Source organism: Haliotis rubra, unplaced genomic scaffold (assembly GCF_003918875.1).
Source record: "Haliotis rubra isolate DU_JTF1 unplaced genomic scaffold, ASM391887v1 Scf641, whole genome shotgun sequence".
NCBI classification, from domain to species: Eukaryota; Metazoa; Mollusca; class Gastropoda; order Lepetellida; family Haliotidae; genus Haliotis; species Haliotis rubra.
The window spans coordinates 508,483-521,443 of record NW_025767348.1 but is presented as its reverse complement, the minus strand read 5'-3'; the positions used below and the strand labels follow the sequence as shown (position 1 = coordinate 521,443).

Genomic DNA, 12,961 nt, shown 5'->3' with positions numbered 1-12,961 from the left:
TTGTGCATATCGTTGTACTTCCCTTATGAAATATATACATGATCTGTTTTGAGTATGTTGTGCTTATCGTTGTACTTCCCTTATGAAATATATACATGATCTATTTTGAGTATGTTGTGCTTATCGTTGTACTTCCCTTATGAAATATATACATGATCTATTTCGAGTAAGTTGTGCATATCGTTGTACTTCCCTTATGAAATATATACATGATCTATTTTGAGTATGTTGTGCTTATCGTTGTACTTCCCTTATGAAATATATGCATGATCTATTTTGAGTATGTTGTGCTTATCGTTGTACTTCCCTTATGAAATATATACATGATCTATTTTGAGTATGCTGTGCTTATCGTTGTACTTCCCTTATGAAACATATGCATGATCTATTTCGAGAGTGGGACACTCTTCCCATACGGTTATCTTAAACATGCCATAGGTGTTTTCTGGGGAAACGAATTTGTTTTCTCGATAATTATGACGTTTCAGTTTTGATCAGTGAGTGAGTAAAATTTAACGTCACGTCGGCAATAGTTCCGCTATATCGTGACGAGAACATGTTTGGCATTGAAATGGAATATGTGTATATTACAAAGCACCTGTCGTCAAAAGGACAGTAAAACAGCTAGTATATCACAATTACAATTAAAACTAGTGTGGGAAGTAAAAAGTAATAGCACTATGTAGACAATACAATATAAACACAGGCTATAGATTGCCAACAACTGAAGGTAGATCACCATACTAGGGACCATGGGGACTTACAGTACTTTTGCGTCCTGCATGGGCCCTTTCTGGATTTACACCATCCTTTCAGCCGTTAGCAATTTAGACATATCTGGCCACACATTAAAAAGACACATATACTACGATTACAAAGTGGAGAGTTACAATTTACTTTTGGGACTTACGTACCCTCTCAGGAGGACAATGATTTTACAGTACTTTAATCCCCCTTGAGGATACAGCCACTCACAATCTGAGTTACTAATTCAAATTTCCAATCATAAAATATTTATCTATTTACAAATCATTTAACATGCAATGGTTAAATGAGAACTGATATTAGTATAATAATCCCTCATGATTTAAAATAGTTATCCCTTGTGATGGACTATTCTTTTATCAGTTATTATCGTGTCATATGTCGTTTAATTCAGCATTGGTCACATGTTGTTTGCTGGCATCGTGTGACACAGAAATAGACTCTATTTCATTGTACATGTATTCACGAAATACTGTGTTTGGATATTTGAACTTTGAGATGTATCTATCACAAACGTGTGTTTTCTTTCTTGTACATAACTCATCGAGGTGAAAAATGACACAAGCAGTATGAATAGTGGTCTTATTCACTTGCCAGTGTTATACAGAAAGTTTTTGCAATACGTTTTTTGGAGACTTGTGCGAATACCATCCGTGACAGCTTGATGATATGATGCAGCTGGAATAGTGCTGAATCTTGTGGTGAACAACAAAGGTCATTCTTGTCTGGAAACTGATCATTCAGAACAATCAGACAGGGTCTCTACTGAGGACGTGCAAAGTACATGCATTTCATCCTCAACATAGAAAAGGGGTTACCATCACAATTTTCGTTGAAGAATAAGTGAACTACCGTCTTTTCACAATGTTTACTAACGCAGCAGATATAGAACTGACCATCAAGCACGACCCTGAAATTAAGGTAGTACAGGTGTGAAAAGCATAAGTCTTGACAGCACTGTCTATGTAAGATAACATCTCAGTCCAACGCAGCTAGCAGTCATATAAACACAATGCATGAAAAAACTTTAGTATGAAATGGGTAAACGTTCACACCTCATCAGTAAATTCTGGGCGTTAAGCGATCTATATAAAGTTTAAATATTAGGTTAGGTTGATTAGAAACAAATATCCCAGATGGGGCAAGGCTTTGTTTTGTTTACAAGAAATAGACACTACCTAAAGTATACTATTCTTAAAACAAGAAAGCTGTAAATGTTAGATTATTAGATTTTCTATATAATTCAGTTTTAAAAACTGTCATGTTTTGACATTGTCTTACCTGCAAATACATAGGTAAAATCATATACCATGCTCAGTCTGAAAATCCAACCTGAAATGAAACACAAATCAGAAATCATGAGCACGTTACAATGTCAAAGGAACGGGATCCTAATTTCGACACACATCCACAGTCCTTTTCTTTATTGTTCGAGGGTATTTGATTATAATGCAGGAATGTTAGGTCCATGAAATGTTAAAATGTTAAAATTTGGCTCGACATAAATGTACGAAATGCATGTAATGTTGTGAAATATAACGCCAGTGATAAACCAATGTTGCAGATCTACCCAAACAGATTCTTTTGCGCCCAAAATAAACAAAAGCAGCTGTGAACGCTACTCGATTGTAAAGAAAAATCATCAGTGATCAGGATAATAGGTATTGTTTAAAGGGTAAACATGTCCTTCACCATACGAAGCACCCACCAGAAACACGAATTATTAAATGTCTTTACAAGCCACCCTTTGGGGAATTGCACTGTTTTGAATGGTCGTTATACTTACTTGCCAATGGAGGTCCGAGTATGTATCCAACTCCCATCGAGTAATACACAAACCCATATGCCACTGGGACATCCTTCAGTGTAACCAAGTCAAGAACAATAAGACCAACCAGAGTGTTTACACCTTGGCTGTATGTCCCATACAGAATCCCAAACACCAGCTGTGTGTTATATGTGTAGGAATAAAGAGGGAACGACAGAAGCAACATTCCCGATATACCAGTTAAACCTACTTGGAGAATCATGTATGGAATTTTCGAATCTGAGGCCATTATTCCTGCAACTACTCTTGAAAAGACACTTCCAAATCCCATTACAGTGAAAAGAGCTGCCGCTTGATTAGGTGAACTTCCTTTTTGTTGGGCATAATATGGAAGATGGAAAATAGCGGCTGATTCACCCAGTGTCCACAACATGATGCTCATGTTATATATAAGAAATCTGGTTTCCTTAAGGACTCTAAAACCGCTGAAAACGCTGCATACATTTGATTTTATTCTTGATTTCTTGCAGTCTTTGTGTGGTGAAGAGATAAACGCATGGTAGGATTGAGGATCATCTGCAGAAGTTGATACTTCTAGAACATGGCTAGTAGTGTCCTCAGATGGTTGCTGATGATAGCTAGCAGATTCATTTTCTGAAGGTGTAGGATGTTTGTCTATCTCATGAGTCTTTCTCTCGTTTTCCAGTGCCGTGTGTATATCTTTTCCACTTTCGTATTGCGCACAATCGTGATCCTTGTCAGTTTTGTCATCTGAAGAGGAGTCTTTTGTGAAGACAAGTGCGGTTTGAGACTGTCGGAGTGGTCTCAAGGTAACACCAGCAACACACATGTGGAATTCTATTGCACCAAGGATAAGAAGCGCCCCACTTAGGTTGTACTGACTAAGAAGATATCTGACAAGAGGTCCCGCAACAAAGAGGCCCATGCCTCCACCAGCAATGCACACACCAAATGCTGTTGCTTGCCTCTTTGAAAAGTACTTTCCTGTTACAACGCCAACTACATTGCAGGCCAGACAAATACCAAACCCTGTCGAAGAGAGGAAAAAGACCCATCATAAATATGTATGCAAGCATACTGAACATAATATTCCGCACAAATTTCACATTAACGTTTACAGCAACAGTACAGCGAGAAACATTTATATGGATATTTTGCTGCTAACAACAACCTTTCATCAATTGTATTCTAAAACACATTATATAATACTTACTTAGAATTTGCCAGTATTATCAATGACACACGCAACTCAACTTTGATCCAAGTAGTGATTTTCATTTGCAAATAACATATTTAAACTGTTTTTGCACAGTCCTTCATAAATTGCATCAGAAAGTTAAATGTAATCGCGAAGTTAAGCAAACCCCGACAGATCGCATACCTGGTACATATCGGTAAGAATTAGTATTCAGCAACCCATACGTGTCGTAAAAAGGCGACTAACGGGATCGGGTGGTCCGCTGACTTGGTTGACACATGTCATCGTATCCCAATTGCGTAGATCGATGCTCATGCTGGTCCACACTCGATTACTTACATAAAGCCGCCATATAACTGGAATATTGCTGAATGCGCCATTATACAAGAAACGAACAAACAAACATACCTGATACAAGGCCATACGTTAGCACCAGACCAAATATGGATTTGCAGAATGAAGCTACCGTCATGCCAACAAGAGTTAAAACACCACCAACCATAGCTGTAATACGGGAACCAACTTTGGATTGTATCAAGCCAGCAACTGGACCTGTAGAGATGACAATATGTCTGTAAGACCGATAGATGTTAATCAACTAGCCCCAGTTATCAAATATGTATAAAAAGTGAATAATTGGTGTTTAAGTGTACTTTGAAGTGTTCTCTCGATATCTGAACCCATGATCTCCGAATCATTACAAGTCTAAGGGACACATGTGCACATAGTTGCAGTATGGAAGGTAAATATTTAGTTAAAGTGATTCCTCGAATGGAACACAGACAAACAACTGAATTTAATTAAAGCATTCCTCTGTCAGCTTAAGTTGAATTGCTTGGAACAACTTTGTAAAGATTAAATGAATATCACCTTCTTAATATATCATACCCATCATTCTGTCCCGGATACATAAAGATTTTTAAAACAGATACGTCAGAATGCGTTTCCATATCATTCAGATAGTATATACCCAGTAAAGTGCAAGCTCCAAAGTTAATCGAACCGATCCATGAGGTCTTCGTCAGATCATTTTCAATTTCCTCCAACACCGCAATGTTCATGACACCAGGAGAGTAAGCCAGTATTCCAGCCATGAGCTGTAAGGTGAAGGCAGCTGCAAGGATCACCCACGCATACCCTTGGTCAACATTAGATCTTGAGACTTCCATGCTTCTGTCGTGTATTCTGAAAGACATATATACGCCAATAAACTAGCAGTGAACAGCAACATATACCTTCCTGAAACTTAAGCAACTATTTCCTAGCGTTCATGCTCCTTTCATGACTAACATATTACTACTTCCTGTTTTTTTTTAAAGATGTCTCTTGTGGTTGTTCAACGTGGACATGGCAAGTGTAGCGGTTCTGTGACAATCTTATTTTACCCTGGATATCAAAATGGGTGTACTTCTAAAGCGTGTCCACTGTTGCTGCAATGTGAATATAGTAAATACATCAACTTATCTGAATCTTATTACCCCTGCTATTGTATTTACACTTCTTACACAGTAATCTAACTTTGTACTGTGTTTTTTTACCACCATTGACATTACTTTACAGTATTTTTATTAAGTTGTAAATGTGGTTCATTTTACATTACATTTATTTCTTGTTTGTTGGCACAATTCACTTATGTAATTGAGAACACCTGGTACAATGACATTTGGTTGTGTTTGAATGAATGAATGAATATTCAGTTTATTGCTGTTTTGTGATGCAGACCTTCCTTTGATATGTGGGTTGATCAATACAGTTTCCATATTTAATAACGCTTCTATTTGTGTCAAACGTAACGTCAATCAAATCCCTGAAGACACTGAGGAGGTGCGGAACTGGTGTTAAACCTTTATCCCGTTTCATTTTAAGATTCATTCTGGAAATGACTTAGTAGCTATCATTGCTATGGCACAACGGTCGTAATGATATAATTTAAGTGATTTCTAAAGACAAGTTCCATACATTTAATTACTAAAGATCATCAAGGTCGCCGGTTCGATTCCCGACCGCGTCATACCAAAAGACATTAAAATATGGTACTTGTTGGTCCCTGCATGGCACTCGCGGCACGTAAACTTTGTTTTTCGTTACTCTTTTAACTATTACATATGAAAGATTTGTGGTTAGTCTTATGCGGAACACCAAATTCATTCTTTAAAAACTTGTGGTTAATTAATACCGAGCAATTAGAAGTTGCCAAAAGGTCGCCTGCTTCACTAGCGCCCGCCAACGAAACCACAGACAGGTTACGTAACTCTGTCGCCAGAGCACTGCAGTGACGTCATATGAGGAAGGACTTTAAGTTAGTTGTATATAAAGTGTGTAGCAAGCTCGTCATTTTGATGATTTCTCGACATCAACGACGACATGCCGAATCGTTGCATTGTCGTCAATTGCTCCTTGGGGTCGGGTGATGGTGTCACCATGCACAAATTTCCACAGGACCTCTCAGTTCGTGCAAAATGCGTTATGTTTGTGAGTGCGAAGCGAGCGTTGTGGAAACCTGAAACGATATCTTACTTGTATTCAGATAACTTCACAGAAGTTAAAGAATCAAAACTACTTACTAGTTGTAGTAAAATATGTATATGATTCATGACCATAAAGATTGTCCAAGACATAACTTGTAACATAACGATTTCTTCCTCGGAAGCGAGGTTGTGGTCGAAGTAACAATAATACTATAAGTAGTATTATACTATAAGTAGTATTATACTATAAGTAGTATTAAATTGACACCCACCTCGCTTCCACGAGAGAAATTGTTATGTTATAAGCTATGTCATGCAAAATCCTATTGGCTATCAATCAAATACATATATTACTACCAGTAGAAAGTAGTTTTGATTTTGTAACTCGGTGAAAACAAACCTAAATAGCATTTATCCTCAGATTGGCGGATGTTCGCGACAGGGCGCCGCCATTTTTGAAAATCGTAAAGTCACGAGCTAAAGTCTGTTAAAATTATGAGATTATGGTTTGTTTTCATCAAGATAGAAACCAAAACTCGTAGTTAAATATGTATTTCAATCAAGACCAAAAGGATTTTGCATGACACAACTTATAACATAACGATTTCTTCCACGGAAGCGAGGTGGGGGTCAAAGTGACAATACTGCGCGATAAATTTCTTGCTACATTCACGTGGTTAACGTCCACTCACCAGTATGTAGATACTAGTCCAAGTACGTCTTTATATTTGGTCTTATAATTCGAATTAGTTTATTATCATATTTGTATGCACTTTGAAACTAAATAAAAAGCAGACGATCTGCTGATACGTATAGTGAATTTATAACAGGACTGTAATATCTAGACATTTTATAGTTTGCCAATGTGAATCATAATTCGCACACACACCCTAGTGTATGTTGTCTGTCTCATTACACTTCACGGCGAAAACAATGATTCTGTTGAATGCTACGACAAATGAATAGAAACAAAATGCAAATATTAAAATAAAAACAGATTAAAGTTATAGAAACAATGTCAGGCTATTACATTGTTCGAGGAATGTATCCATCAATATCCACAAAAACGTCGTTCGCGGGTGCAGCTGTTCCAAGTGATGTGTCTTTTAACAGTCTAATATACAAAAAGGTGATATATCGTTTCAGGTATGTCACTTCAGTGTATAGTCTCATTGGTCACCCAAGATAGCACACCTGGCAACTAACTGCATAATGTCCGCCATTCTCTAAAAAAGAGTAATTTAGTTAGCCAATAATGAGCAATGAATCAATGTATCGGCGGTTAATCCTTTGAAAGAAGGACGTTGTTTTTCCGCAGACACAGACACGACAGAGTGTATTCAGTATAGATTAGTAAATCTATATACATAAACACTACCTTTTGGCAAAACCGCCGTGTAAGATAAAAGTAATTAACCAATCAGCGTGTTGTCGGTTAATCCTTTGATCGATGTTTATAATGTTGAGTATTTACTCCAGACACAAGAAATGCCAAATGGGAATCTTTGTCGGGCAATCTAAGTGGTGTTACCATTAATCATACATGTTATAAATTCATTAACTGGCCATCAAGTGAATGATGACAAATAACATGTGTAGGTTTATACCACCTAACACGGGTTACAACGAGGGAGTATTAATTGCTGTATTGCATGCAATTTTAATTGCATGTGAAAACGTATGGGCAGACACTGTTTCGAGAATACAAACAGAACTTCACCATTTGCTATGTGCTAAAACTGTATGTACCCATTTACCTAAGTAAATTTTCAGATTCTTCCAGCAATGGTACAGTAGGGTTGTTTTGTTTACGGATTCAAATGATTCAAATGTCAATTTTTAATATCATACGTAATAGACGTCATATTTTTACATGACATGATTAAATATCGAGGTTAAAAAACACAGAAATTGGATCAATTTGGATCAGTCATTATACCATCCAGGCATTAGAAAACCTGGAAAAGCTCACACTGCTTTGATAATTTATTACAATGAGACAAGAACTACCGGGGATATTTTCACATAACTGCATCTGATGGGCATCCACCCTTCTTAATGTCGCACTGTTTAGGTTGAAGAAATTAACCGTAACCGTGATGACCGAGGCTGATCGTCGTTTTCACTATCACTAGCATCTGGTTTGAACAAATAAGGCCTAGCGACACCAAGCGATTTTGACAGAATCGTCTATGAAAACAAGCTATAACTCGGAAACTAGGCAAAGCAGGGGACAAAATTAATTGACAGTAGATTGTGAGAACATATAGCTTTCATATTTCACAACAGTTGTGACGATTTCAGCTTGATACAAACATGTAAATAAGATAATTTACCCCCTGAAATGTACATGAATTCTGCATCGGCCCTCATATCTGTTCCTCATATGACGTCACAGAGACGCGCCGCTTGTTTTAAATTTCGTTCGCGGGTGAGAATTGTGCACTGTTGTCAAAAAGGTCGACTTAAGTTAATTAAAGATCGAAATGAGTAGTTTTAATGACGGGGTTTCATTTAAAAGGATGCCAATTAGTGAGTTGTGTATTTGTACCCCCATAGGGTATATGTGATCTTTAATGGGTACAACTAGGGCGTGCTGGTCGGCTCGGAGTGGGGTATTCTTGCTTCACTGCGGCATGGTATCTCAGTGGGCTAGCACTATAAAACCAACTTAAAGGTCACATGCAACCAAAAAATCAAACATAATTAAAACACAATTATCACTTATTCATGACATATAACATACATTGCTGATTATGAAAAAACATATAAACAAAATTATATGCGTACAATCGCAAATCAAAAGTGCAATATTATGTACTTGGGTTTACTTCCCAAGAAACGAAGCAGCCGGGATACCGAACCCAGTCAGAGCGGGTGGGTGTGCACTCAAGTGTAACGGCTGGTTCATTTGCAGATGCCCTCACGGCTCATTGTGTGTGTATATATAGAGATGTTGGGTTTTGTAAATACATGCTCATTTTTTGTTTATAACATTTTGCAATCAACAGACATCATAACATGTCATGTGTTCAAGTATCACACCTGCCTGTCTGTGTAATTACATAATGTGACAGAGACCGAACTCGGGCCATAAATCAATGCATTTTGTTTATGGTGTATAGCCTGATTGGTGTTAAGTTCAAATTGCATATGGTCAGTGATAGCAGCTGTGTATTGAATATTGTCATTAGCAGACAGGCAGGCAGACACACGGGTGTCAATAAAACAAGACATTGAGTTTTGTCTGTGACAACGACATATCTATATCACGGTTAGAAATTGTGTCAACGCTAAATAGTGACATTGCTTTTAAGTATCGAACTGAGAAAGTGACTCGGTAAGAAGAACGTCTGGTGAAATAGACAAATGAAATTATATAAACAGTTGATTTTTCTGTCATAACACATAAAAAGCTCGCGCCTGTGAGATATCAACAAAACATTAGAAAAATAGCTCACACCAAAGCCTTCACCGAGTACTTCACCGGACAACCGCTTCCAAGCTGCGCGAACCTATTTCACTGCGCACGTTCTTATGAGCGCAGCCCAGCTGTTGAAACCAGTTTTCCCCACAAAAGTCGGGGGAAAATAAGTGAAACGTTTGAACTCCGATTTCACGCGGTTTATTTCATCGCGTTATTTTTCAACTTTAAAAGTTGAATTTTCATTTTTGACGCTTTGTTTCGGTAAGTCCATACCGAAAGGTATCAGAATCTGCAAAGTTGTGTTTTACGTTGCATGTGACCTTTAAGTCTGGGCTAGTACAAGTAGCCGCACACACACATACACACGCATGCACGTCGTCATGTGAATGAAATATTCTTAAGCACGACCTTAAACCCAATTTCTCCTCACTGAAGATCATCACTAAGAAAATTGCGTCATCGATGAAATATCTGCTCAGGGAATTCGTCTAAAGAAAATCAACAACATAAGTAAAATACGTAACTGTGAATAACAGCAACTGGTCATGAAAACAATGTGTAAGGGTGTAATATGTTCCTTGGTAGCAATCTGACACTTCACAGTTACGTTTTAACAGTAGCGTTTTCATCCTTTTTTGGCGCTCATCGCGTTATCAATCAGAATGAAAGCCATTTAAACCTGCTCCTGTTATGTGAATACATGAAATTAACGAAAAACATATTACGTGTTATAGAAGCGTAGCTCCTGAATGCATTACTGTTATGTATGTGAATACGAAACTAATGCTTATAGCGTAATGAGTTATCTCCCTTGGCCTCGCATATCCTGTAACAGTTCCGGAATTAAACTTGCCCAGTACCTGCCACCAGAGACAATATATGGTCTCTGCTGCCACCCGAGTGTTCGGTCGTGTTTGTAAAGAGCTCTTGTGTAGAAGTTCTATTTGTGTTGGAACCCGAGCCTGGGGACACTAAAAATACCACATACGGAGCTATAAAACACTCTTGGTACCGAGCCAAATTGACGTGTTTGCCAGGTGCGACCTATAGTCCGTTTCAGAAGACGTTCATTACACGTTTGCTGCAGGCGATTCCAGTCCGCTTTCAGCAATTGAACATTAGGTCCCCCTGCTTTCAAACATTTTGATATGAGGTGTAACAGTGACCTATTTAATAGTGCAGTGGTATAAGCCCGTGACATAGTGAGTGAGTGAGTTATTATTTAACGTCACCCGTGACATATATATTCTATATGTTTACATGAAACATGCACAAGACGCCACATGTTCAGCTGTACACAAGCCAAAAGAAACTACTGTGTGTGTGAAAAGGTACAACGCTGATTGTTGTGCAATTGAGAAAAACGTATAGGTTCTGTGTTCGTTCGTTTCTTGAATTAGAGTCGCGGTAAATGTACACCAGCTCTAATACACGGCCCACCGATCATACTACATACAGAACAAATACTGACAGGTATAACAGTAAGTGTTTCTCTATGCGTGATATTAAAAAGTTGCCACCTACCTCTCACGTGATATCTGCTCCAGTGACCCCCAGATGACCTGCAGCTGTCTACAGCTGAAGAATAGCTGATGAACATGCGCCTAGTGTATACGGTGGTAAAGTGTGTCAAGGTGCCGGGTTGATGGAAGTGTTGTGAATGAATGGTGTAGATAAAACAGTGTGTGCTTCTACATTATATTTGATCTGTGTGTAACATAACTGCAAGCTATCCCATTGTGCTGTAGCCGTGATATGGTAAGTGTAGGACAGTCCACTGACTGTGCAGGGATGGCTGGTTCAAACTGAAGGCGAAAAGCTTAGCCATGCTGGGTGTATTAAGCTGCTTGCTGTCTTACACGGGATTCTAACATAGGTAATGGGTATATATTACACACCAGGTTTAAACTTCACCCATTGCATTCTCTTTTAAACGCATCCATAGTTTTGTCACAATGGTGTACGTGAACTACACGCATGCACGCACGCTCACACACTAGTGTACCTCTGTGTGTGTGTGTGTGTGTGTGTAAATATCCTGTAAACATCTCCCACACAGGTAATTAACTAAGTACGCAGGGCTACCATGGAATAATAATGTCTCTTGGCTAAATCATGCCAAAAGGCATGCATTATTAAAATCACGATTTTAGACTGAATCATGTGTACGTATTCCCACAATTTGCAGTTTTGATCATATACTGAGTCAAATAAGAAACTTCACATTCTTTCTTCAGGACACTATAAAAGAACAAGAGATGGTAAGATGGTTAAATTGTTATTATTTCATTGCTGCGATCTGTGTGATGTACTCGATGCACTGGCAATGCCATAATCAGTTCCATTAGGCTACAACGCCGTTCCAAAACATGGGTAGACAGAATGTCAAGTCACAAGAATAAAAATGCGAAATTTCTCATTTCAATATCGTGTATGGCCGCCCCGTGCATTCACAACTGCCAAACACCGTCTCCTCATCGACTCTGCGCCATTGCTCTTGCAAGGCAGCGCCAAGTTCCTGCAAATCTTGAGGTTGGTTCCTAAGACCACGAAGCCTTCTCCCAAGTGCATCCCAAACGTGCTCTATTGGATTAAGGTCAGGGGACCTCGATGGCCAGTCCATGACGTTGATTCCAGCGTTTTGAAGGAAATTTCGTGTCAACATCGCGGTATGCGGCCGAGCATTATCATGCTGGAACTGTAGACCTGGGCCATGAGCCGCCATGAAAGGAACGAGTTCAGGGGTGAGCACCTGGTCGCGGTAAGCAGCAGCTGTGAGGTTTCCACGGATGACCAGAAGTCGGGAACGGTTGTTCCCACAGAAAGCACCCCACACTATCCAACTTCCGCCCCCGAATCTGTCGACTTCATGTACACAACATTGGGCATACCGTTCACGACGTCGTCTCCAGACTCTATGCCTGCCGGCCGCGAATCTGAGGGTAAACCTGGATTCATCGCTAAAGACGACTCGATTCCATTCTCTCTGGGTCCACAGCAGACGTTGACGTTAATGAAACGGCGTCAATATTGGCCCACGATATGGACGTCGAGAATGGAGATTGGCAGCCCGCAACCGATTTCGAATGGTCTGTGAGGACAGTCGACCTCTAACATCTCAGCCCTGGTTCGTGTAGCCGGCAGAAATCTGTCACGTAGGTGACGTAGGACGATTTGACGGTCTTCTGCTCGTGACGTCACACGTGGGCGATCCGACCTTGGGCGATCAGAAGTGGTGCCACTTTGTTGTAGACGACCTCGCAAGTCATACACAGTACGACGGCTGCATCCCATTGCTCTTGCGACGTCAATAA

At 39.2% G+C, this 12,961-nt stretch overlaps 1 protein-coding gene across 1 annotated transcript; it reads right to left on the bottom strand.

The window, feature by feature from the left end:
* Window positions 1-1,330: 1,330 nt before the first annotated feature.
* LOC124256878 (monocarboxylate transporter 14-like) lies at window positions 1,331-11,289 on the bottom strand. The gene is made up of 6 exons (XM_046690847.1): window positions 11,172-11,289; window positions 4,723-4,937; window positions 4,161-4,304; window positions 2,552-3,583; window positions 2,047-2,097; window positions 1,331-1,675 (listed from the first exon to the last, which is right to left on the bottom strand). Exons 2-6 carry the CDS (start codon window positions 4,919-4,921, stop codon window positions 1,614-1,616), a joined length of 1,488 nt encoding a protein of 495 aa, XP_046546803.1. The 5' UTR covers window positions 4,922-4,937; window positions 11,172-11,289; the 3' UTR covers window positions 1,331-1,613.
* Between the last annotated feature and the right edge of the window lie 1,672 nt (window positions 11,290-12,961).

What these genes read in the sequence shown, in the direction of transcription:
- LOC124256878 (XM_046690847.1), bottom strand. Translation starts at nt 4,921, where the DNA reads ATGGAAGTCTCAAGATCTAATGTTGACCAAGGGTATGCGTGGGTGATC. An exon ending in TGGAGCTTGCACTTTACTGG is followed by an intron (nt 4,305 to 4,722) that starts GTATATACTATC and finishes TCATCTCTACAG; the next exon opens with GTCCAGTTGCTGGCTTGATA. An exon ending in AACGTATGGCCTTGTATCAG is followed by an intron (nt 3,584 to 4,160) that starts GTATGTTTGTTT and finishes TCTCTTCGACAG; the next exon opens with GGTTTGGTATTTGTCTGGCC.